Source organism: Rhea pennata, chromosome 5, assembly GCF_028389875.1.
Source record: "Rhea pennata isolate bPtePen1 chromosome 5, bPtePen1.pri, whole genome shotgun sequence".
Lineage (NCBI taxonomy): Eukaryota > Metazoa > Chordata > Aves > Rheiformes > Rheidae > Rhea > Rhea pennata.
Window position 1 is genome coordinate 32,522,138 of NC_084667.1, and position 26,056 is coordinate 32,548,193.

Below are 26,056 nucleotides of genomic sequence, written 5' to 3' on the forward strand. Positions count from 1 at the left end.
ATCTGAAGTGGATGGGGTAGCTTGTGCAGTATCTATAGGTCAAGGACCCAAAAGCCCTTTCAAAACACACACACGTGACAGTAACATGACAGGAAAGCTCAGTGGGCCTTTGGGTTAGCCCCAGCAATGACACTTCGACAGCATCCATCAGCAGAGGAATTTGTGAAATGAGTATGAAGTGACTATTATCAAGTTTGTCTTCAGAATGTATTTTTAAAAGGAAGAGATGAAACAAGGAGACTTATAAAGAACTACATTTATTTTCCTTTACAGCAAATACCATAAATAAAGCTAAAACAATTTTCACTGTGTGCAAAATACAGAATTTCCATGTGAAAATTTAAATACAGAGTTAAAAACTAGTAGAAGTATTCAATAAGATTATAAAGTAGGACGAAAACAGAAGTTTTTGGAGAAGGAGGACAGAGTCCTCCCTGGCCAGGAAGAACTAGGAAGACTCTGAAACAGAGGATAAAAAGAACAAACAAAACAAAAACACATAGCAACAAAAAGTGATTTGAAATGGCAGACCTTTACGTCACAGTCTTCATCTCAAAGCATGCTGAATTTAGCATCAAAACACCCTAGCCCTAAAATATACCCAAAGTCGTGTCCTAGTCATTTGTGCAGGACGTGATGCTTGCTTAACATACAGCGCGGCTCCTGCCTGTGGGCATGGCAAGGGGGCCTCCACAGCCATTTTAGCATACCCACACAAATAAACACTATTGCCTTGCTCGCACGAGCATCCAGGTCAGCAAACTGACTGACTCGGGTGCGTGGAGCGGGTGGATTAGCAGCAGGTGTTGGTCACCTCCAGGGAATCGCGGCTCCGAGCCGTTCCCAGAGGCTTAGAGCCATTCCCCTCCGGAAGGGGCCCTCCACGGGGACGCCTGCGCCACGACCATTGCGACCCAAACCTACCGGCATTCCCCAGCCCCACTGAGCCCTTGGTTCTTGCTTGGGCTTGTTTCCCCTTTTAGATTGTCAGCATGTGATTACACATCACTGGGATTTATATATAAATACGGATAAAATAATCTCAATTTTTTTGTGGAGAGCACTGGCGACGTCTCATGCAAGACAAAACCATTAATCAAAATGGCAAATGGGGCCCAGTTAGAGTTGGTATTAGTTAACAAAACAATTCAAACCCAAACACACTCTGGTTATATAAACTTGGCATTTTAATATTAAGGAAGTAAAAATAGCATGCACATCTATTTCTGTTAAGCCTGTCTTAATATGTTACTTGGGGTGAAAGAACGGTATTCGCATTGCACTGGCTACTTTTTTTTTTTCTCCCCCTCAAAAGTATAATTTTGTATCACACTTTTTCACCGTGAGAGTGCTTAGAAAGCCCCACACTCCTCAGACTCTGCTGGGCTCATCCAGTATTTGAGCGCAGCGGAAGTCGGTGCTCACGCCAACCAGGAGAGTCAGCTGGCTCTTGTCCTGACCCAGATTTAAGTCTTCCCTTCAAAACTTTAAAGGAAATAAGGCTTTTCTGATGAGAAACAATTCACTTGCCTAACGTACCTTAAAGGCACAAGGAAGCACATGCAGAGACACAGAAGTGGGGAAACATGTCTCTACAGAGAGGTAAGACGGCAGCTTCGCTACGCCTGGAAACCTCGCCCATCACAGGCCACGGGATCATGCTCAAGCCTCGTCCGTTAATATACCAGACACACACAGTTTGCTCCAAAACGGTCTTAAAAACTTGCAACCAAGTGCTATCAAACAGCAGTGTTAGTCACAGAAAGGCGGCACTGGCAAGCACAAGGATCACCTGAGAGGAGGGAGGCTTCAGCCCGTGAGCGGGCGCAGCGCCGGAGCGACGGAAGGGACTAAGCAACGCGGGAGGTCGGCACAGAGAACGGCAGAAAAGAAATACAGAACTTAGCTTGCTTATGCAGGCAGCCATCGGAAAGGTTACTTAGGCAGAAAGAAGAATCAGCCAAAATGAAACTGCCTTTTTTTTCATTACATTACGACAAACAGGTATTAATCTTACTAATAGAACTTTAAGACAACGAGATTAAAAAGAACAAAAAACCTACCAATTAGATAGATAACAGTGAACAACCTTCAAAACAAAAGCTCTTGCAAAAACCCAGGAGAATAGATAATACAATTAACATGCCTGTGGAAAATGCTTAAAGTTATGCAAGCTTTCTTCTCGGAATTCTGTTGTAGAATTTTTTCTTCTATATAAATCTACGTAAAGCCAATACCACCTTTAGCTTTCACCTTCTACTAGTAAGATTCATTTGCTTTAAGTTCGTGGGCTAACAAAGATTTCCAGGTTTCTTGCTACTTCCCCATTTTCTGCACATTTACCTTTATGCTCACTCTATTGAAAAGCAGTAATTCCTGACAGCAAACAGCAGGAGCATATTCCAGGAAAAAAGTTCTGAAAGATTGTGCTAGTGACAAACTGCAATAAAAACTGTCGGCAAGTCAAATTTTAAAACTTTACCACTTAAATTTGTTGTGTTGCAAGAGTAACACGGTAAATCACAAGGCAGATTCTTTCCTTTCTAGAGTGAAACAATTACTGTCATTAGCAAATAATTAAAACGTATACAGTGTCCCAAAATACAGTTTTTAAAAATGCTTTAAAGAGGTACAGATACATTCCTCGCATATATACACAGATGCTTACTATGTTGTTTTAACAGTCATTGTGCCCTGTCAAAATTCTAGCAAAGTTTTGCTAAATACATGTTTCAGCATTAATGGCGATTTATTTCAAACAAATGCTATGTTATACCTAAACAATTTTCTTAAACCATTTCCTCAAGTTCTGTGTATATACTTGACATTTTCCCCCCAAAATATGTAAGAACTCTAGATTGTGAAATGCTTCATTTTCATAGTTTAAAAAAATGAAAATCAAATTAGCTGGAGGAAAAATCCTGTTTCTGTCATTTATTTTAAACAGAAAATACATTTCTTTTTAATACTTAACAAGTAAGACCCACTTCAAATGGTCTTTTCCCATGTTATGTTAAAATCAAAAAACTGCACAGCCTTAAGCAGCACAGCCACTTAAGATCACTGGTAGGTGATCCTCAGCTTTGGTACTAACTGAATGCAATGTTATTTCCTGTTATTTTATGGTCTTCTGGCTAGAAGTAAGCGCTACAGAAGCTTTCCATTTTAGGGTATACATATTACCATATTTATGTATTTACCCCTTTGCTGGTTAACTTCTGAATGTAAACATTTAGGCACTTTGGAGTCAGGGAGCGTGCTTACCTCACTGGCTAACTAGGCTGAGAGAAAGCAATCAGGCTTTGGGATGTGGTTGGTGTCTCCTTGCCATTAAATAGCCCTATACCTGCCACTGACGCCTTCTGCTTAAGGTAGACCCTGATGAGAGACACCCAAAAGAAAACTACTTAACAGCTGCTCAAGATAATTCAAGTTCCTCTTCCTGCCATCAGCTTTGCACACTGAAATGAATGGAAGATCCAGCTAAGAAGCAATCTCCTTAGAATACGTGTGTACGTTTCTGTTGTTTGTTCTGGAGTTAGGGTTGGGGTTCTTTTCATTTTGGGGCTTTTTTTTGTTCGTTTTTTAAGAATTCCAAATGCAGTCAGATCAGTGCCCACCTGGAGGCACAGGTAGCAGTGATTTCAGTTAGATATGAGTGCTCCATAACTTGATATTCCCTTAATCAGCCATCTAAGGAGGAAGCTTTCACTTGAGGTGTAAGTGATGTCTAATTATACTACTAGTTTCTTTGACTCAAAAGTTTAATCAAGCCTTCACTCAGCTAAGATTTGCTCTTTAAATTTATTTGAAACTTTATATAGATTAGTAGTACAAACTATACCCACTGTTGACAAAGGGTATTACATGTAAGAAATTTTAAAGGCATGACTAGGAGCAATATATATATATATATATATATATTAAAAAAAATTCACGCAAGATATAAACCTCATAACCCAGAGCAAAGGGGAAAGCAAGAGAAAAAGGAATGCGCCATATTCAGGTTTCAAAACCCAGTCATTTGTCATAAATTTTCCCTAAATGTCTGAAAGAACACACATTCTTTCTTGGTCTAACAAGAAAAAAAAGGGGGGGGGGGAAATAAAAAAAAGAAGGGTTTTAAAATGTAAACCCCTCAAAATGGCCTGATCATAGACAGGACAAAAGAGAAAAAAAAATACATGTATGTGTGTGTGTGTGTGTGTGTGTATATATATATATATATATATATATATTTATATATATATCCATAAAACATCCTTCATCAATCTCCAAGTTCTGGAAATGTGTTTGGACACTGCCCTTCATGCTCTTTAACATACAGTACATTTTATATTGAAAATTTTGACTGCATCTAGTTTATATCAGAAGAAAATCTTTGTTCTTTAAGTTACACAATCAATCACAAAAAGGTTTAAAAAAAACAAAAGCCAAACACCCTCAAAAAAAAGCAAGGCTGTCAATTTTGAAAATCTGAAAGGCACAACCGAGCAAGGCACACAGAAGAATTCAAACCCTAAAGATTTTTTTCACCCATTCAAGCATGTTTTCAAGTGATAGCTCTGCTTCCCGGTACATGTGAGCAAGTACCTCTAGAAGAGCACAGAGGAACGGCACACCGAGGCTCAAGAGTTCGTACAAATAGGTATAGTTATACGCATTGTCCCTGAAATGAAGGTTGGTAGCGTGCAGAAAACCATGCATCCAGTTAGACAGGCGTCTGGGAATGTCAAGCAGATCCCGTGTCACCCGAAGGGGCCAGCCTAGCGCTCCCCTAAAGAAGGAAGGCAGGATACCTGGGGAACTGTCCTCTGGACTGCTCGCGGTAGCTAAAGTGCTTTCTGGCGTGGTCTCTGTGGCTTTGCGGTCCTCCTTCTTCCACGCTTCTGTTGCATCCTTATATAAAGCATAAAAAATTGAATATACTTGGAAAAAACAGAAATCCCAGTTTTTGCTACCATTTTCAAGTTATACATGACCTAACTCTATTATTATGGTACTATTGTGTATTGACAACGTTCATGTGATAGAAAGAGCATGCACTACAAAATGATGACATTGCTATTTCTTCTTAAATTGGACACACAGATACTAATTAGACTATAAAACCATGAATTTCTGCCACCTAAATACTTCTCTATACACACTTCAGATAAATAACTAAGTCTTCTGTTCATTTTACTACACCATAAAAAAAGATTAAGTTGGATAAAAAATTAATAATGATAGCACCTAAATGAGTGGGATAGGGTATGCTGAACAGAGAAACAGCAATCTACTTTCTGCGACAACTTAAAAAAAACAAACAAAAAAATGATTAATTTTCATTTCTGATTGATGCCAAGTTCCACTTTACCTTCCAGATGAAAAGCTCATTTCCACTGAAAACCAGACTATAAATATGCTGAATTCACAGAACCAAGAAATTTCTTTTTAGTATTGATTTTGCTAGTTTTGGACATTGAGTAGAAAACCTAGAAAACCACACACACACAGAAATATTGCACCATGACCCATATGAAGCTTCCTCAACATTTACTGCATTAGATTATCTCACCAATACATACCTTTCCCTGGACCTGTAACGTTGCTCTTCTCTTTCTGTGTTTATTACTGATTTTGCAGTGCGTAAAATGAGGTTTACAGTAAAATTTGCCTATAAGAAAAAAAGCAAATGATATGATGTTTTATCTGTACTTTTAAGGACAGAAAATCTACTGTAAAAGATGAATCAGTATGTTTAATGGTGGGACAGCAGAAAGAATCAGAAACTTCTTTTACTTTACACCCAAGCCTTGCCACTGTGAGGAATAACTCAGTCTGAAATAGTGTGTTTTCTTTTTTCTTTTTTTTTTCTTTACAGTGAACAGATTTACGTACTTGTTAAGTGAGATGAAACCACTTATCTGCTGCAGAGGTTTAAAGGTTAATTAATAGCATAAAAATACAAATACCAAGTCAAAAACCAACTCAGGATATTAATTTAAAAATCATTATGTAATCAATCAGTTAAAAAAAGAATCTTCAAAGAAGATTCTTTGGATTGCAAAAGAGTCATCTTCAGCCTTGCATCTTTGATCCTTTCATAGAAAGGAATCATGTTAACAGTCACATCTATTCAAAGCATTTGAACATGGCAAGGGAATTTTGGGACAGTTTAACAATTTCTCTCTAAATTGAACAGAATAAAAATAAAAACCACTTCTCCTATCCCCTACGCTCACAAAACAGGCTGTAAGTAGAATCTAGATACCAGAATTTGAACCTCAATTTCTACAGAAGACTGAAATAAATTGTACTGCTGCTGGGGAAATATTATTGCTTTCAACTCCTCCTATGTTGAAAGAAGTAACTCATATTCCCCATATTTGTCTAAATCCGCAACTATCCCACCCTCTCTTAAAACTGGCCATTGAAAAAAAAATGAGAGGTGAGAGATGAAAATAATTCTGTAATGCTGGCAGCTAAACAAAATCTCCCCTCCCCTCAAACTGTAATAAGTCAAGCCGTATTTTGGTTGATCAATTAATTTCCCACCACTGATTCCTTCATATAAAACTCAAGTCAGTCATAACTGGGCTCTTTTGAGAGACAAGAGCCGCAAACACAAGGAATCAAAGACTGGGCAGAATCAAACCGCGCATTTGGCCGCCCTCCTGACTGAACTCCTTGGCCAGGTCTTTTTCTCCAGTTCCATTAAAAGCATCTTTATTCAACAATTTAAAATATTCTTGAACAGTTCCCGTATTACCTTCTTCAACATCAAAGGCGTAGATTCCTAAGCGGAGTGTTGTAGAACATATTTCACACTTAAAACACTCTCGGTGAAAGAAGTGGCCTTCTGCGCTCAGCCGCTCCATAACATATACCCGTTTTTTGCAGAAATAGCAAATGTCACTCCCCCCTACAGACTGAGGAAATTCTTTTCGCAGAGACCCCTGTTAAAAGATAAAAACAGAGCTGCATATAAAGCCATTGCACTACACCCAGACATAATTATTAAGCGTGCCATTGCTTTGGGTGCTTGCCAGCTTTACACAGCTCCCCCCACGCTTTCCACGGTCAAGAAGCGGCCAGCTCCTTACTGCTCATTTCCTGCAATTCCGTAGATCTACACAATTCACAAACCAGACACCACAAGGATTTTAAGCGACATATTTTCACCCAGCCTCCACCTGTAGGTTACTGACGCTTTGTGTTTACACAGGAACCTGAGTAGCATCTGCCCAGAATGCCCGTTTGTCACCCTGGACTCTGCTGCTTTGGGCACCGGCACCCGGTGGCTGCTGGTGGCCGTGTTCTTCTTAAGAGGGCAAAAGCAGACCGTGCCAGCCCCGGACAAGAGACACGCATATGGGGCTAAGGAAACAAGCACTCAAAACAGCTCAGCACATAACGGCTCCTGAGGAAAATCTGCTCTTGTGCTATAAGGGCCAGGAAAGAAAAACTGACAATCTGAGATGCTGGTGCCTGAGCCTCTGCTTACGACCAGCTGCAGATGTGCTTCCCCCTCAACCACGTTCCTGGTGGAACTCCAGCCCAAGCAGCGTTTTGGGTGGTTTTAAAAATCAGTTTCATTCCTACCACGCTTATTCAGAATATTTTAAAGAATGCAGCTTTTGAAATATGATCCACATTAGCAATATGAAATTATTCCAAATGTTCTTTTTCAATTTGGCCTATCAATTAACATTCTTTATTTTCCATGAACCTTGGGCTCTAGGGTTACCCATCCAAAAGGCACAGAAAAATAAACTCTAAGTGGATTAGATACCACTGGACCTCACTTTTGCTAATAGGTGCAGGTATGACAAGGTTACATTGCATTACTGTATTTTGCCCAGTCTGAGGTCAGTACAGACGATGTCCTATCGCTACACTGCTGCTGCCACCTGCCCCATCCTTCCTCCTCTTCCATTGCTGTCCACATGCACATGGCCGCTGCCAAACCTCAACCTCCTCTGCACCACGAGCAGCACGCAGGCCTTCAATATACCAGCAAATGAAGGCCTCAGAACAGTTTTTTATATATTAAGGGTAAGTTACAATTGTCACTGTAATGCTCTTGTGCTTAGAGCCCAGACCTGCTGTTAGGTAATCCATTTTGCTGTGACAAATTGTGTCAGAGAACAAACTACGTGAACATTTCCAAACGAACAATCATGCAAGCAGAAAAGCATTAAGAATACATTAAAAAAAGAAATACTAATGGAACAGGTCAGATAGATAGGTACAGTACAGCTGAAGCAACTGGAGCTCGTAAGCAAGCATCACCACCACAACACAACCCCTTCCTCAGCTTTCCGATACCTGACAGCTCTGAGCAGAAGATGGAGAAGGAGAGCAGGAAATGGGGCAAGAACACGGAGCTCTGTCCAGTGACCGGTTCTGAATTCAACACAGAATATTTTCAGAGTTTAAAGACAGCCTTCTTCAAAGGCAAGCATAGTGATTCATTTGCATGTTAAAATAAATGCATAAACATGTACTGAATAAAACTTTCTCTAGAAGCTGCTCTGATTAATAACTATCTTGTTATTAATTGCATCGGTAATTACATTTAATAAAAGCCTCCTGAACTTTTAACTCACATAAACAAGTAATAAAAATATATATAAATAGAAGACATGGTGAGCAATGTTTCCAGTATATCCACACATCAGCACATTTTGACAATTTGCGCTTCATTTGTTTTAGTAAGTGTTGGACTAAGACCTTTCATTGTGCTTACAGCGTTCCACAACCTGGGCCTTAAGCTGGGGTGGCATCCTAGTAACACTGCTCTTTTAAGTCAAGTTACTGTTTCTTTGTGGGTTTAGCCTTACCAGTTCAAGGCGGGGAAGCTGTGGCTTGGGCCTGTGATCATTCACATACAGATTGACAAGAACTTCAGCCACAGCTCCAATTGCACGTGAAACCTTTCCTACAGTCATCTAACCAGAAAAGGGGAAAAGATGAAGAATTGAAGCAAGAGCTTTAGTTATTTTTGAAAAAGAACTTAATGAGAAAAGGACAAAAATTATTTGAAAACATGCAAATGAACGCAAGCAGTGATAGACAGGCTATGAGAAAGAGCAGAGGTGAAGTCCGGCAGAGCATAAGCAAGTTCACGTGTGACCAGCATGGTCCGGCTGGTGGCCGCACGAGGCGAGGCCTCCTCGCACTTGCACACTTCTCCCTCAGGACGATGGGGAAATAGCTGTTGGAAGCAAACACAAGTGGAACAGCAGAAGGCCTTTGAACATGTCCATGGAAGGCACCAAACAGCTCAGCTAGGAGTTACTGCCAGCACATGAAGCAGCTTGCATGAAATCCCTAAACTGGTAACCGGCTTGCAACAGCTATCAGCGTTGGACCATTGTGATAGACTAGAAATATATATACACTTTTTCACTGCATTTTTGAAGTTTGGTGTTATACTTCAGACAGTGGGGGGGAAAGGCAAAACATCACATCAATCTCCAAACTGCAGTATTTCATAGCACATTCTAGGAAAATGCCCTAGAAGTCCCGTAAGGACTTGTTTCATTAATGCTCGCCCAAGAGTCATTCTTCTGCCAGTGACTCACCTCAACAGTAGGGAAAACTTGAGAAACTATACTTGTGAAAGGAACACACTTCCGTTATCTGCTTAGTCATACCATCAGAGTTAGACTGTTTCTAACTAAATTAATCAAAGAGGACTGCAAGAAGATTGCAATTCCTTGGGCTGTGGCTCCAAACTCATCTGGGACAGAGCACTGGCATCTGCTCCAGCCTTCCTTGCAACAAAGCACTCCTGGGGATCGGAAAGGTGTGTGCATGCATGTGTGGCAGGGCAGACGCCGCTTTATGCACTGGGATGGCCAGGTCACCAGAGCACCATCAACACACCAACAGCATCCTCAGTCCAAGCTGCAGCAGATTCAAAATGACCATCAGTTGCTACAAAATAGACCCTCATTGTTTCTAGTCAAGTTTGTTTGGTTTGCTCTACCAAAGTGCAGAATATACAGCATTTTAAATGCCTGAACGCTGATTTCCACAGCGGTAAGGATAATTTTTCCAGTAAACAACAGGAGCTAATTATCTGTCACTAGGAGGTACTCTAGTTCTGCTCATCGAGAAAAGACTGCAAAGGCTTCACAGAATTATGGCAAGATTTGCTAACCTTAACAAAATTTACTGTAGTGATTTTGATTTGTAGCCAAAGTAAGATCCCACAACATCTCTGGCAACCCAAAGGCAGCAAGAGTAACACTGGTATGGCCAGGACACGAAGCCCGCACATTTTCCTTCCAGCCTAGAGAATCCATGATACATTTTACACTCCGTTAGCCCTTGACAGAGCCCAAATTTTAAGTCCCAAGCTTCCTAGTGAAATGAACTTTCCAGTGCCACCACACCAACTCTTGCTAATGGAAAGTCTTAAAATGTCAGGAAGTTACACTAAACAAAGGAGAAAAATATAAAGTCAATGGCTTTCACAACATTTTAAACAAATTTAAAGCATTTAAGCAAATTTGTAAGTAATGATAATGTACCGTGGCTACTTTTCTCAGAAATCTGATGTATAAAAATATTTTTGTTAATAAAAAATTTCAAGTTCAAGACTTGAATTGCACTTGGGACCATGTGCAGCACCTTACAGCTCCAAGGAGCTTCTGAATGCTATCCCATAATTAAGGCAGCCTTTAATATCCAGAGAAATTAAAATATGCATGTTAAGATGACAAAGGCCACTCAAAGGACAAATTTCTGTGCTGTTTGGTTTTTATTCAATACAAGACTATTAAAATATCTTTCAATGTCTGCCCAACTTGTGGGATAAAAACAGCAAAGCAAACTCATAATTGTATACTATAATCATGTCCTAAATGGTACATTCATATTAGAATCCAATACTAAAGTGAAATTACTTGCTCCTAGAAGAAAACCAAGTCCCTTTGTATTACTTAAGGTCACAGAAAAACAAAGTATCATCTGAAAATTCTGTACCTGTGAATATGCTGAGCAACTTTTAGGCTTTATACAGCTTATTGCTCCATAAGCAATAAGTTCAAGAGTGTGTTGAAAGTCAGTTGAAGCAGGAAGTTTACCTTGAACTAGTCATATACTGAAGCAATCACTTAAGCAATAACCCTATGCTTAAAGTGCAAGTATTTGAAACTCAGGAAAAGCACTGTTGAGCCTGAACTACACCTTGCAACTCATCTCTGCAATCAAGGTTGCTTGATTACTGTTCTCCACCCATTGGATCAATCTGTGTCAACACGAAGCAGTCAAAACAAGAAAACTGTTGCTTACATGTACTCTTAAAATATTATTAAAAAGGAAATGTTCTTGTAATGAATGTGAATGCACATTCTGTGTAAAAGCAAAAGGAATTTCATTTTAAGCTAGCTGCTTAAAAGCTAGCTTTGCTGACTGCTGTTATTTCCTCATTGACAACCACCAACCCAATGACTGTTGCTCCTGTTCAGCAGAGTGGGCAGAAAGCAAAGGGACTTGAAGACTAACTAGATCTCATTTTAGAGAAGCTGCTTAATAAGGACACGCTGAGTGTGACACGCAGGAGGTCCTTCTGCTGGCTGACCTGTCCCGAAACTACTTTTTTTGTTCAGAAGTCTAGACTTACCTAGTGATATCTCCCAGAACAGAGACCACAAATACAAATCCCGAGTCCTATAAACCCACCCTTAAAACAATATGAACACAGGCAACTATCAGTACCTATTTACCACACAGAGGTCCAAAAAATATGTTGCTAAATTAGCATGTACAGCAACTGAAAGTGCACACTGTGCACCTGAGACATTGTTAAATTGTATTTATACAGTGTTGTATGTTAGCCAGTGTTTTAGAGAGCGTGATACAACTTTCATGGTCTGAAAAGTGTGAAATGTTAAGATTACAAAACAAGAAGGACAACAACTGAATCATGGAAGGGCACAGACAGACTGCTTACTACGAAATCAAGGTAGCTGCTTCTCCCTGAAAATTTAACAATCTTAAATTAAAAAAAAAAAAAAAGCAGTTAAGAAATCTGCATCTTGCAAAAATTCTGCTTGAGAATTAAAAAAAGGTAATCCAAAAAGTGGTTCATGTAATTCGCAAAGGAAGAGCACTGAAGTTCAATTGCCAAGGTAAAAATAGATGTTAACAGTGATACAACAAGACTGAACGGCCCTCACTGAACACGAGGAGCACGAGAGCAAGGGCAGCGCACACCCGTCGAGGCCAGACTAGGGCATCATCAAGGAAAAGCGACAGCCCTCCGGGTGCCGGTCCAAAGGCCGTCTCGTCCGCCCCGGGGTGGACTTGCATCGCTCCCAACACGCGTCGGCAGGACCAGCTCCTACGCACGTAGGTCTGCACTGAACATACGCAGTCCTACACGGTCGGTCACACATTTACCAGATCAAATGGAGGTAAATTTACCATGCTGGTAACAGAACGAGCTTTTTTTGCCTCAGTAGCGCTTCTTTACTCTGCCATCACCTCCGGAGAGAACACTTAAAATTATGGCAAACTCAGCCAGACTGAAATCAGGTAACCACACCACATGAAACTATTGCTACACCGTTTAAGTATGCTGGCAAACTAACAAAAGGCTGTGAGTGCATTTTGGATAGAATACTTGAATTAAAACATCCAAAACACAATTGCACAGGTTAACTGTTTTCAAGAAAAAAGAAAAAGGAAAAATCCCAGTAAAATTATTGCTGCCAAAGAGTTTCCATACAATTAATAGCCTACTTCTCACATGCTAAAGCGTGGTTCACACTATCTTTTTTTCTCTGTACAGTGTCACAATAGCTCTCCAAGCAATAGGCTCTAACATTTAGAAAATCATTATGCAGCCTAAAACCTGACACACACAAAACCTCCTGGGTCACAAAAAGCGATAGGTAAATTCAGGCAAAAGCTGGCGGGGATTAGAGGATTACCGCAGTGCGGCGGCTGCCAGGCTTGCAGTGCCCTTGAAGGGCTTTGCAGCCAGGGTTTCCCTGGGGAGCGAGAGGGGAAGAGAGACTTTCCTACTGCCTTCCCCTGATCCAGGGAAGTTGCCTTCACAGCTGCAGGGCAGCTCCATATCTACCTGTGCAGCCGCTGCTGAGGCTGCGAGCCCGACTTCCAGCCTGCATCAGCAACACAGAGCAGAAAAGCCTAAAAGGATCCTGATGTTTTTCTGCTGTTTTTCACTGATGAGTGCTTCTTTGTCCCCTCATACAATCCTAAGACGCATCCTCTGTTTGAAACAACCATTGTCATTGTTTTCCCGGGAATATCAGTCTAGCCTGAAGGGAAGCAAAGATAAATACTGCTCAAGCCCAACCAACCACTCTCATATTAACCAGTTTGCTATATAATGCTAGAAATCTCATTCTCCTAAGCCTATCTGGGGTATTATCCAATAACACAGCATTTAAAAGCAGCAGCAACACAGAATTAACAGGATTTTTGCTCAGCTCCTGAAAGATGTTTGCTCTGCTCTTCAGCTGTGTATCTGAATTATTTTAACGATGATTTTCCTCTTACAAACATGCAGAGGTAGCAGCAGGGAACAAAGTCAACTTTCATTCTTACGTGAAATACAGACTACACAACAAATCCGCTGTGAAGCCAGCACCAAGCTGTTTCTCAAGAAGCTTTAGTGCAAATTTGGGCTTTACAGGAATAACCCATGAATGGAGTACCTGCGCAGGAGGAGCAGTGGGGGAAGCTGAACCGACAGACGATGGAGAAGAGGCAGCAGCCGAGCCGTGAGGAGGAGGGCAAGGGGGAGCTGGGGGCTGAGAGTGGGATAAGCCTGTAGAAGGTAGCTTATTCTGTGTAGAGCAGAAACAGAGGAGAGTTATCCAAGAGAGGACATAAGCAGAGGTTAAGAAGATATTTTTACAGTCATGCATGGAAAAAAGGTTAGGAAGACAGTAACTGCACAGTTCTGCTTTGGTCTGTACTCCTGCACAGTGAGGAGCCTGGTGAAACGTTCACGTCAAACAAAAACGATCGCACCCGGTTCTCTCATCAAAAATATTTCCAATGGACACTAAGGCAAGACAGTGCTGAGGGAAAACATAACAAGACTCTAAACACTGACTCATACTTGATGGAGGGCTACTGCTCACCAACTCATCAGAAATTCTGTGAGCTACCACACATATGTAAGCACAAGACATGATTTATTCTATCACATTTCTCTTATGCTAAAGTATTCTGACTAGCTTCATGACTGTGTAACACCTCGATTCAATCATGCAATGATATTTAAACAAAACTCTACCAGTTGCACTGGAATCTGAACCACTTTTCAGATCCACCAGGATGAAAAGAAGTTTAAAAACAAAAATGCTTCCCCCCTCGCCGCTTCAAGTTCTTTTATATATATATATATATATAAAAACACACATACATATACATACATACATATATATTCTAACTAGCATTTCTGGAGCTGCAAAACTTAATATTCACCTTTGGAAACTCCATGCATCCAAACATTGAGGCGAGATGTGCTGCCTTCTCTTTAATGTTCTTTTTATGGAATTCCCTATTTGCTATGGTCTGAGCCCTTTTCTGCAGTAAGAGCCGGGAAAAGAGAAGCAAGAAAAGAAAAAGAAAGAAGGAGATTTTAGTTATTTCACATACATTGTCATAACAAAGCAAGTATGTAGGAAGACCTTAGTATAACCTAAAATCAAAAGAGAAAAAGCCAGCACACCCAGGGAAATACAGCATAAAGATTAATAAATGTAGTTAAGAGACAGGAAGAAAAAGAAATTACTTGTCACCTGTTTCATTTTTTCCTCCAGGTGCTGAAGACGCTCAAGCACTCCAGAAAGTACAAATGCAGCAGAACAGGCAGATGCGAGAGTTTCAGAGTTTTCTGATAGCCTGGGCTGGGTTTCTGCTTTTCCTACAGTCTGTGCTCTCCTGACCATACGGTCAGAACCATTTAAAGACTGTTTGGGTTCCCTGACCTCGCGTTCAGTCCTAGCTACCACCTGAAACTGGGAAACACGAAGTGAAAAAGCCTGCTTTTTGCACTATCATGCAGCATGCAGCTTTTAAGGAAGCTTGTTAAAGTACAGCCATGCACACAACGAGAAATGAAACACTCTTCTGAACCTCACCGCACTCTTTGTATTATACTGTCTGCTGTGCAGCTCATGCTTGAGTCCATGCACTGAAATATGTTAGTGCTGCATAACTTTTGCAGCTCTTGACATCCTTCTAGAGGTTTCTCTCAGTTTTTATGAAAAACACGCAAAATAGGGTCAGTGGAAAAGAACATGACATCACCTCTTTCTAGGATTTTTAGCAAATTGCATTATCATAGTCCGCCTTAAACTAATGAATCAGACGGTAAAAACATCAGCAGTAGTTTACTCTGCCCTAAGTCAAGCTAGAATGAATTTCAGATCTAAAGCACTTATGAGCAGTTTGGAATAAGGCTCTGAACGTGAATCACCATATAAAATGGCATTTAAAGTAAATGAAACAATTGTCCCAGATAATCTTTGTCAAATTCAGTTTTAAAAAAATGACTTTCCAGTTGGTCTTTTCATAACAGTTTTCTACTTCATTTCAATTGGCCAACTTGAATAAATATACAAATTTTCCAAATCTCTCAAAATTAAAAATATTATGTCAAACAACATACGGTATGCTGATTTTATTAAAAAATAAATACATACTTTCCCTTAAAACAGTTTGCCATCAGCTTTTGAATGTTTTTTTTTTTTTTTAAAAAAAAGGGCACGACAAGCCAGTCAAGCCAGTCTGCAGATCTCCACATGCAATTCAGAACTCATTTTGCTGCAGGCTATTCTTAAAATGCCACTACAAAGTATTCACTTCCTTTCAAAACTAAAATGTAAAGCGAATATCAATACTATTTGACATGAGATAGTTTCCACTGTAATTTATCTCTTAACGTTTCTAAAGGTATTAGAAAATTTTGCCCTGTATGTGTGACATTGGAAATAGCTTCCAGCAGAGATTCTCACCACAAGTTCCACTTAAAGATATAGAGAATCTGGGCATCAATCTCAGCTTTTGATTGCTCAAGCTTTTATCCTAGGCATCTTTGCCAGTTTTCTTGAGGTCGAAAACTCCCTTTGCCTTATCATTACTACAGCTCAACATTTTGAGTGCATGCACGGACACATTTTGTATACTGCAGTGGTTTTCTTGGATGCAAAATGTAGATATGCAATGATATTCATACAATTTGGAACCTAGGCATGGTAACACAGAAATCCAAACCCATATCTTTTTAGTGTGCTTTACATGCAGTTACTAATTCTTTCAGATGATTTTCTCATCTAGTCAGAAAGCACAAAATAACCTTAAACTTCAGTGTAATTTTTATAACTCTCTGCTAAATACAGCTGCTAAGTATGCAAGTTAAATACAAGTTTACTTTTTTGTGTTCTATAGTTAAACAACATCAAGTCCCCAGTAGTTAGAGAAACAGCAAGCTTATCAGGCGCAACCCTGATGAATTCCTACCTGCCTTTTCGGTTGAGGTGGAAGACTTGGATCCTTAGGTTTAGCAAAGCGAGGATTAACAGGAGGACCAGAAGAAGATAGCAGGGCTGGACTATCTACTAGCTCCTTGTAAAGCATATTTCAAGTTACAAAGATAGAATTTGAGGGGCAGGGGGGAGAGAAAAAGAACAGGAAGACAGTAAATTGAGTTGCTGATTCTGCCAGAAGACAGAAACAAAAGTTGCTTACAAAGATGGGTTACTACAGACCTTAACAACATGTTTTGCACATTTTTGATGGCAGCCCATCTTATTAATCCTTTCTACTATCACAGGTGTACCTAAAATTCAGTATGCCCAGAATTATCAAAGAGATGCTATCATCAAGAGTAACACATCAAGGCTTCTTCCAACACGGCCAAGCAAACCCTTACTACACACAGTAAGCCCAGGGCACGGATAAGCAGCAAGACAGCATGCAAACTGCAATGGCTCAGGGACTGAGAAAGTTTCTTAATAACTATAAGGCCTACATTTCTTGAGGACTCAAATATATAAATAAACAAAGAGATACAAACACAAAGAACTAAGGAAACCACCTCACTGGGACATAACAATCAACACCTTGAGCATCCTTCCTTCAGATCTTCTAGGATGACAGACCTGAACACAGCCAGTTCACCAAAGTATCCCACTGGCTAAAATGTGATTCTATCATTGATACTTTGACAGCACACGAATATTTTTAAAACACTACTAGTTGCACTAAAAACAGATCCCCCCCCCCCCATGAAACTCAGGAGTATATACTGTTACAGCTAACTGAGCAATGGGAATGAAAACTGGACACACCTTTTGAAAAATTACACTCTCTTCTCATGTTTTCTATGTATTTTCCACAAACAAAGACTCCACTGGGTACTTAGAGCCCTTTACTCAGAGTATTTGTGTGTGTGGGGGGGTGCTTCTGCACTACCACAGCAGTCAACTTAGACTTAAAAATATGTATGTAAAAAAAAAGGCAAGAATCCTACATACAGACTTACAAGAACGCTCCAGAGACTACAATTCCACTACACTATATTAATATACAATATATAAATGTGCTACATTAATATGCAATGGGCAATCTATATTCTAACTGGTCACATGTGTCCCCTAAGCACTGAGAGGGATACATTTAATTTGCATTAAAAAAAAGAGAAAGCAAACCTACTTCAAACACATTAAAAATCCATTTTTCCCCTCTGAAACCTGCATCATGTTCACAAGGAGGGACTCCAGTTTAATTTCAAAGATGACTTATGTTCATTTATAACCTACCTGCCTCCGAAAAATTGTATTTGGAGCATTTTCTTCAAACTTTGCCAAGAGCTGAGTGGCCATCGATTTAACTTTATTTTGGTTGACGCCTTCTCTACCATCACTCGGTTCTTTCCCAGAATTCGACCCTTGACTTGAAAAGCCTGAAGCCTGCAAGGAAACAACAGATTATGTTTTCCTCACATTTATATGTGAGGCTGATGGAGAGAGAGAGGAAAAGAGAGAGACAAAGATGATAACATCCTTACCAGCAAAAAAGGAAAGGAAATGGCGTCTACAGTCTATTGAAAAATGACACCGTTTAGCATGCAAGAGTCCCTGAAGATCTGTTAGCTTTGTTCCCAGAGCACAGTGGAGAAGGGCATGTGAACTGGTACCGGTGCTGAACCGGGGAGTCACAAAATGACTCACCAGAGAGGGAGCGTGAACCAAGTGGCAACGCAAACCTCTTCTAAACTCTTCAGACAAAAACCTGCTCAAATGACTGAGCTGGGAGAAAACAAAACAAAATGCAAAAACCACCCAACACCACCAGCACCATAACCCCCACAATATCTCAGATGTTACTGGGTCAGAAAAAAAAAACAGTGCTGTTTGGGTAAGAGCCTCTCCCTATCAACCGGTTTAGGGAAATTTAGCTCCTTTTCAGCATACGCCATGGTAAAACTCAGGATCTGAAGACGGCAGGCATTTCGTCCCCACGCGCACGCGGGCCCTGGCGCTCGGCAAGGAGCCGGGGCCGCGGCCCGCACCGGCAGACACCCACCTCCTCAGCGGCGCCAAAAAGCCCTTTCCGACGTCTCTTGTTAGTCTCATTTTCCTCTGCTTTCCCTTCAACCTGAAACGGCAAAGCCACAACAGAGCAGGCGGATCACTGCCGCGGTTCGTGCGGCGACCCGACCGGCGCCGGACACACCGGCGGCTCTGCAGCGCGGCGAGAGCGCAAGAGCCGAGGTGCCGGGGGCCGGCTGCGCCCGCGCCTCCGCCTCGCCGAGAGAGCTCACGAAGCCCTGCCAAGTTCTTGACGAAAACAAAGGTGCTACAGCACGGGCTACTGCGCGTGTCTCCATTCAGATCACACTGGTTTCCCGATAAATAACAAAAACCCCAAAAACTCACTCTTGCTCGATAGCCTCCCTGTCTCCTTCAGCCGAGGAACCTGCACATCCGTCCACACTGGGGACGAGTCTCCTGCTTCAGGGCAGTTTCTGCCTGCCTCAAAGCTCTGTCTCCCTTCTAATGTTCATCTCCCCGACTATGGTTTTTACACAGTACTTAAGCAAACAAATTCCCTGTTTTGTGCTCAACCCATGCAGATATTTAATTATTTTACTGAACTACACATCACACAAACAATAAATGGCACCTGACGCTCCACCTGCACAAAGTTTCAAAGTAGCCTTTACTTAAAATTTTGTATTATTTCTTATCATATTCAGTCTTAAAGAGCCGGTATAATTTACAATGAATGACATATATTGTATGAAATACGCAGTTATGACTCCGAGAGCATTTTTGCCTGGTAAATGTCATGGTAGGTTATGTTTTCTGAACAATAAACTACACTCCAGTCATTTGCATTAGCTCATGCTGTAGCCCAGTGATTGCTCACTCAGCTTAAAAAAATAAAATAAAAGATCAAAGAATACAGGCTTCCTTTTTATATGTTCACTGCTTATAATAAATCATCACGCAGTGAATGGAAGTAATCCCAAACAACCTCTGGACAAATACCAAAGGCAGCAGACGACAGCATTTTGATCGCTCTGTGCGCTTTGGTACATTGTCTTGCAGGCAGCAGCTCTCAGCAATGCAGCCCTGCACTACGTACGACCATCAGGCTGCCAAGTAAGCATGAACAACGTAACAACGTGACATATCCCGCACAATACTCCGTACCACATACAAGCAGAGTTTGCCTAAGCGAATGAAGCAAACGAGATGCTGCCTTTCAAAATCTTACTGAGAGGGTTTTAATTACCATATTTACAAAGAGGTGAAAACCAAAGCAATGTAGCTGCCTAGCCAAACGCCCAGCAGGAGGACTGTGCTAAAATCGTTCATTAGTGTGGAGCACAGCAAAGCCCAGCTCCTCCGGAGCGCCGCTGACACTAACAGGGAGCGGGAAACCTTCACCCAGCCCGGCGCCCGCTGCCAGGCAGCTACGGCCACGTTCACGTCAGCTCCCGTTTCCTGGCCTCTCACAAGCCCTGCGCAGACGAAGATCCCTCCTGCAGCCACCACAAGAACATACGAGGCGGACGGAGAGTCCGGCAAGCAACACGCTTTCACTCTGGTGGCCCGAGAGTCATACCTTAACACCACTCGACACCACTTTCTGCAGGGGAGCGAACCATGAAACTGAGGTCATGGCCAAAATCTAACTCAAGCAGTTGCTTTCTAACAAGCTTCATTCCCCAGCTAGTTTCACGCAGTTCTGGCCTTCGTAAGCCCCTGTCCTGAACCAAGCATGGCGTTTAATGCTGAGCTCTCATGTCCCATCCCATGACAAGGCGCAAAGCCTTGTATGCACAAGTGATCTTGAAATTCTTGCTCCTCCGATTTGGAAAACCCTGCTAACATTTCTCCTTTCTAACGAGCCCTGCAGTGTGAAACCAAAGGGGCCCATCAAGCAAATCACTTCATGCTTTCACGTAGTGCCAAGAAATACACCTTTTGCTCTAGCAGAAGGTATACTTCATGTCAGAGGACTGGATGACTTTGTAATGCAAAGCTCTCCTCACTACTTAAGGTCTCTTTACTTCTGTGAATAACCCAGGGAAAACAACAATGTTGTGGTCACAAAAAAGGTTTTTCTTCTAAAGAAGTCACCACATGAAAAAGCAATGTTTACTTTGCCTACTTAGTTTCTCACTGCTTGGTTAGCTGGAAAACATGTCCCTTCGGTTTGTGTATATGTGGGTGGCAGGGAAAAGTTATTTCCTAACAAGGACATATGAGGTTACTGTGCAACTGACTCCACAGGATTTGAAAATGTGTTTATGGATGGAAAATATTCAAGACATAAGTCAGTCTATGAAAAATCTGGACATTCTAAAGTAGTTTTTCAGGTGACCACAAAAAAAAAAAAAAAAAAAAAAAAAAAGAAAGAAAAGAAAAAAATACTTAGAAGATAAGATAGAAGCAAATTTAAAAATCAATATATTAACACAGCGAAAACTGTAGTGCATACACATACTCCCTTTTTTATTAAGGACACTGAAGTTAAAAGGAGTGGGAAATCTGTACTTTTGCAAGTGTTTGCATTGGCAAATACTGCATAAGGAAGCAATAAAGTTAAGTATGAAGGAGGTCTGTTAAAAAAAAAAAGGATTTAAGAATTATCATGGTTGCTATATAGTTTCAGGCTTGCTCAGGAAACTCAAACATTAAACAGTTTTGGATTAAGCTGTTTTTCAGGGAACATAGAAGTTAACAAATTAACTCTGGTGGCCGAGTACATGCTGCTGTCTAACTTGGGCTGGCTAAATGGCAGCAGATGGATTGGCGCAATCTCCAGAGAGACACTGCTGACTTGGAGCTAGATTTTACAGACACTCCCCACTTAAAATGATGTTAAAATGAGGGTGGGCTTCACTGTGAAAGCAAAGCCCATCCTCAAGGTCTCTTTTCAGAAGAGAACCAAGAGTTAATGAATACGCAGAAGGTAGAAGAGATTTATTACTGAATAATTTTATTAGAGTAGCTGTTAAACTAAATCATAGGAAACCTTCAGTTATCACCCATTCAGAAATATATAGACAATATTCTCAGTGTCCTATGTCAGACAGCATTAACTAAGATCTCCCCATCTCCTCCATGTTCTGTAGTTCTCAACAGCAACAAGGACAGGCATGATGTGGGTTTTTGGGGACACATGCCAACATATTTTCCTTAATAAGCAAGACACAGAAAAACATACGGGTGTGCCCGAATAAATCACCACCTCAGAGCCAGATCTAGAGCTGTGCTAGAGACTCTGTCCAGTGGCCGTCACAGCTGCAGGGTTTATACATCCACAAGGGTCTGGAGGGCTCCCCTTCAGAACCAGCTACCAACACCCACGCTTCTGAGAGCATCCACAAATTGTTAAAACCACCACTTCGACTTAAAAAACACACACACATACACCCCACCCCTCCAATAACAAGCCTTCCAGACAGAGTTCCAGTAATTATTTGAAAGGATATATAACACTATGGTCATAGATTTAACCAAGGAATATAAAACTACACCACTAATTTTCTTAAAGACAGTAATAACGATGCTTAGAAAAATTCCCCTTTCCCATATCTTCTTGAAAAATCTACAGAATGTCATGTCTAGCATTGTGCAAAACCTCCTCAAAACACCTGCTGGAAAATTTCCAAAAAGCAAAGTTAAAAGAAAATATAGGTATTGAAACCAAGCTCTGAAACACTTGAAGTTGAAAACTACAACTTACGAACAAACTAAATGAAACGTATGCCCTTACATTTATTTACATTAAAGAGGATTGACATGGGCAATGAATACAAACACTCCCCAGGTACACCCGAATTCTCACTGGGATTAGGAATATTTCATCTGCAAGGAATGTTTCATTGGAACTATTATTAATGTTTCACTGATGAGACAGCGACAACGTTTCAGGTTCAGTACCACAAACATCATAGTGATGATGAGTGGGTGCATGTACTGGCTTTGTTTACTGTGGAATCCTTTACTTTATTTTTTTAATACGCTCATAAATCTCTTTCTACAGGTCTTCTAAGATTTGGATATATAAAATACATCTTTTGGAGCCCAAAAGTTTCTTTTTGTCCTTTAAAAAGAGAAAGATTTATAGGGCAACTCTTCCCTCACAACTTACCTTTGGTACTCGTTTTCTTGGTAAGGTTAAATTGATGTAATTATTGAAGATTAAGTTGGATGATTTTGCTGAACAAAGGTCATTATTTTCTCCATTTTGCTTGTCCCCAGCATCTGTTCAGAAAAGGCTGATTAGCATATATGTAAGTTTGTTTTTTTGGTTTTTTCTTTTTTTAGTGCTTTCTCAACGCCTAGATTTTTTCAGTCAAACACTGGTAGCAATTATGTGTGACAAACTTGGGAAAATAAAAATGACTTTGTACAAAGTAGTTAAAAAAATAAAAAATAAGTAAAAGAGAAAGAAATGCCCAGAATGACGATGCAGTAGAGATCACGTCATTCTTACACGGGAGTGACTCTGGTGACCTGATAGGTGAACATGACGCCAAGCAGTAGTTAACCAACCGCTCCTGCTCCCGGGGACCACCCCGGGCCCGCAAAACCCTTCCTCGAAATCACGCTTCCCTCCGCTCCCCGCGGCCTTTCCTAAGCGGGAGGCGACTCCTGCACGGCGCGGCCGGCACGCGAGCGCGGCGGGTCGCGGCCCCGCTCCCCAGCTCCGCGGACGCCCGAGGCGCCCGGGCTTGGCTTACCCACGGCCCGCAGCGGCGCGCCTCGGAACAGCTCGTAAAACTTGGAGAGGTACATGACCATGCTGAGCTTGTCGGGCTCGCCGGCGGAGCCCACCTCCCTGCCGGTGGTGACCGGAGGGATCCCGAACTCCCGCTCGGCCACGTCGAACGCCAGCTGGTTGTTCTGGACAACGTCCTCCTCGTTCAGGGAGTCGAAGTCGCTGCGGGGACAAGGCGCTGGTGTCAGCGGGGGCTTGCGCTCAAAACCAAAGCCGCCGAGAGCGCGTTTAGGCCGGCGCTTGAGCAAACGCGCTACCCGCGCGCACACGCGCTACAGACTCTTTCCAGCGCTGCACGCACGCCTCAGGCGAGAAGCTCCTGCCCACGTCACGGCTGGGCTTAGCAGCACACTGAACACCCGTATCGTACGCCTGGAACCACGTCACCTAACCCGCTCTCTGTACTTATTCTGCGATTCACTCCCCTGAACAACGTCCAAAAGTCACGATTAAAATAAACACGTCAACAAATAACTAAGCTCCGGCCAGGGCAGCTCCCTTCTCCTCGTAAGGAACACGAGCTGATGAACCCCCAAAGGGGTTTTTCCCCCGCCTCCACCACCCCAACACCACCCGCGTCAGTGCCAGGCTCCAGTCAGTAGCAGCCTCCCCGAATCCCGAGGGCGCGTTTCCGAAGGGGCAGCCCGGAGGCGGCGCTGCCCGCCAACCCAGCCGACGCTCGGCCCTGCCGGTGGCGGCCCCTTGGCCCACGCGGTGGGGCCAGCAAAGCTTCCACCGGCCGCGTCCTTCACTTGTCCCTTTTAATATAAGAAGCCAACAAATACGAACACAGTATTAGGAAAACTGCAGGAGGTCTGTTAGCTCATGAAAATAAATCTATCTTAACTTTCTAAAAAGAGCTGCGCTCAGAAGAACTGCTTTCCACACACAGCAGGGATTGCTTTGCTTTCTACTCACTCTCTTCTTATGGTTACAAAACCGCCAGTCCCATTTTTAAAAACTAACTTGAGGCAAGAAGTATCTTATTCTTTCCATGCGAGCTCTTCCTCAGGCAGTGCTGCACAAACAAGTGTCTTGGGTATCAGTCCTGTGTTTTTTCCAGCTTATCACATGCCACAAAAAAAGCTCAAATACTCCTTTCATGCATCCCCCACAAAGGGCGGGTGACACCAATTCCTCCGTGCTCCTGAGTCTGGGGGCGACTGGTCCATGCAGGAAGACAAGTGACTGCATCCGCTGCCGTTTGGAGACTCCGGGAGAGCAGAAGTGCCTCTCTCTCCACTACAGACCTCATCCAACAGGCCCCGCAACCCATCGGTGTAAAAAGGGCATTACACAGACCTGCACAAACCATGTGCAAAGCTGCCATCTCCTGTGGCACCTTCCTGGCCTCAGTCCATCTATGCTACAGTCACAGCCACGGCAACAGCATGTTAAGGATGGCTCCTGACAGTCCCACTACAGCTGTGGTTTAAAGCAGACCCTGAAAACCTGTCTCCAGGGACATGGGAATACAACTCACGTTCTCCAAGCACTACAACTTTCTTTTTAAATGGCCATGTGACTACCTCTAACATTGCATTTTAAATGCCATGCATTTTCCACTAAATGTGGAAAAAAAACAAAAACACAAAAAACAACCATCTTCCCTAAGCCTGGCAATGGGGTGCACCTCCTTGCAAAAACAAAACCAAAGAAAAAAAATACCTATCCACAATAAAAGAGGACACTGGACTATCAGCGTTGCTTTGGCTGGTCTTGCCCTACACTTCTGCATAGGGCTGAATGCACCCTACCCTTGCAAAGTCTGCACCCACCACTTACATGAGGTCAGGTCTGAAGCGATGGATAATAGCACACAACGCAAGGCCACTTTTCCAGGAGGTAGTCAGGTCTGTGACATTAACGTTACGGTACCCTTCCGTCTGTTTCTGACACCAGGTCAAAAGTTTGTTAGGTCGAATATCTGACTCTGCATTTACAGAAGAAAGTAAACATTTCACTTGGGTTTTGTGTGCTCAGAAAACTCCAAACATTAAGTCGCACCAAACATGAGATGTCACATACCGTGTCTTGAGAGATTCACCGATCTTCTAATGGAGCTTACTCTTTCGAGAGGACATTGTTGTAACTCATTAGTAACATATAATTGTCTCACCTACGAGGAAAAGCAATTTGTAGCATAATATTAAAATTAATCGCAGGAAAAAGAGGATCTTTCTAGATTAAGTTTATCAACAGTTGAATCTAAATCAATGAGTCTCCTGAAGATTTTACTCATGCTCACTTTCTACTTGTGGCCATGTTTCTCTTGGACAAAAAAAGAAAAAACACACGCACAAAAATGGATTGTTATTTCATAAGTAAGCCTATTAAGTACTGACCTGGTGAGGTCGAACACAGCTTGAGTTCAAGTTTGGGTATCTCGTTCCTGGGTCAATGGTATACTGGTCAAAGTTCTTGTTAATGTTTTCAGGGGTAGTCTGGGGTAAGAGTCGGTAAATGCTCTCTCTTACGGAGAAAAAAAAAAAGAGGTAGAAGATACTGATTATAAAATATTGATTATATAAAGATTATTTATTTTTTCAACTACTTGCAGCTTTATTTTGATTCTGCCAAGACAAGTATTACACACTGAATGTATAATGCATCTTCCCCACTTCTTATCCCCACTCAGCAGGAGAAGCATGCCAGACAGAAAATGGATAACAAAAAGACATACTTTTAGAAATGATGCCCACATTTTCCTGAGGGGGGAGTGAGCAAGAGGAAAAAAAAGGGGGGGGGGGAGAGAAACCCAAGATTACATCAT

General features: G+C 41.8%; 1 protein-coding gene across 11 annotated transcripts in view; it reads right to left on the reverse strand.

Annotated features, from left to right (window-relative positions):
* Positions 1–241: 241 nt before the first annotated feature.
* MICAL2 (microtubule associated monooxygenase, calponin and LIM domain containing 2) overlaps positions 242–26,056 on the reverse strand; it is a 71,874-nt gene continuing 46,059 nt past the window's right edge. For 2 of the 11 annotated variants that reach the window (XR_009958601.1, XR_009958602.1), the window contains 17 exons: positions 25,629–25,755; positions 25,312–25,402; positions 25,069–25,216; positions 23,246–23,445; positions 22,654–22,766; positions 18,568–18,639; positions 17,802–17,951; positions 16,501–16,605; positions 14,778–14,996; positions 14,461–14,562; positions 13,683–13,814; positions 8,829–8,936; positions 8,314–8,391; positions 6,755–6,941; positions 5,571–5,659; positions 1,793–4,899; positions 242–459 (listed from right to left, as the gene is read on the reverse strand). Coding sequence is in view for 1 of the 11 variants with exons in the window: in XM_062577572.1 (XP_062433556.1) it covers positions 1,810–1,850; positions 4,800–4,899; positions 5,571–5,659; positions 6,755–6,941; positions 8,314–8,391; positions 8,829–8,936; positions 13,683–13,814; positions 14,461–14,562; positions 14,778–14,996; positions 16,501–16,605; positions 17,802–17,951; positions 18,568–18,639; positions 22,654–22,766; positions 23,246–23,445; positions 25,069–25,216; positions 25,312–25,402; positions 25,629–25,755 (2,062 nt within the window). In the remaining 10 variants the exon portion in view is untranslated. The remainder of the gene's footprint in view (positions 460–1,792; positions 4,900–5,570; positions 5,660–6,754; positions 6,942–8,313; positions 8,392–8,828; positions 8,937–13,682; positions 13,815–14,460; positions 14,563–14,777; positions 14,997–16,500; positions 16,606–17,801; positions 17,952–18,567; positions 18,640–22,653; positions 22,767–23,245; positions 23,446–25,068; positions 25,217–25,311; positions 25,403–25,628; positions 25,756–26,056) is intronic. The other 9 variants (XM_062577572.1, XR_009958603.1, XR_009958604.1 and 6 more) reach the window with 9 other exon arrangements.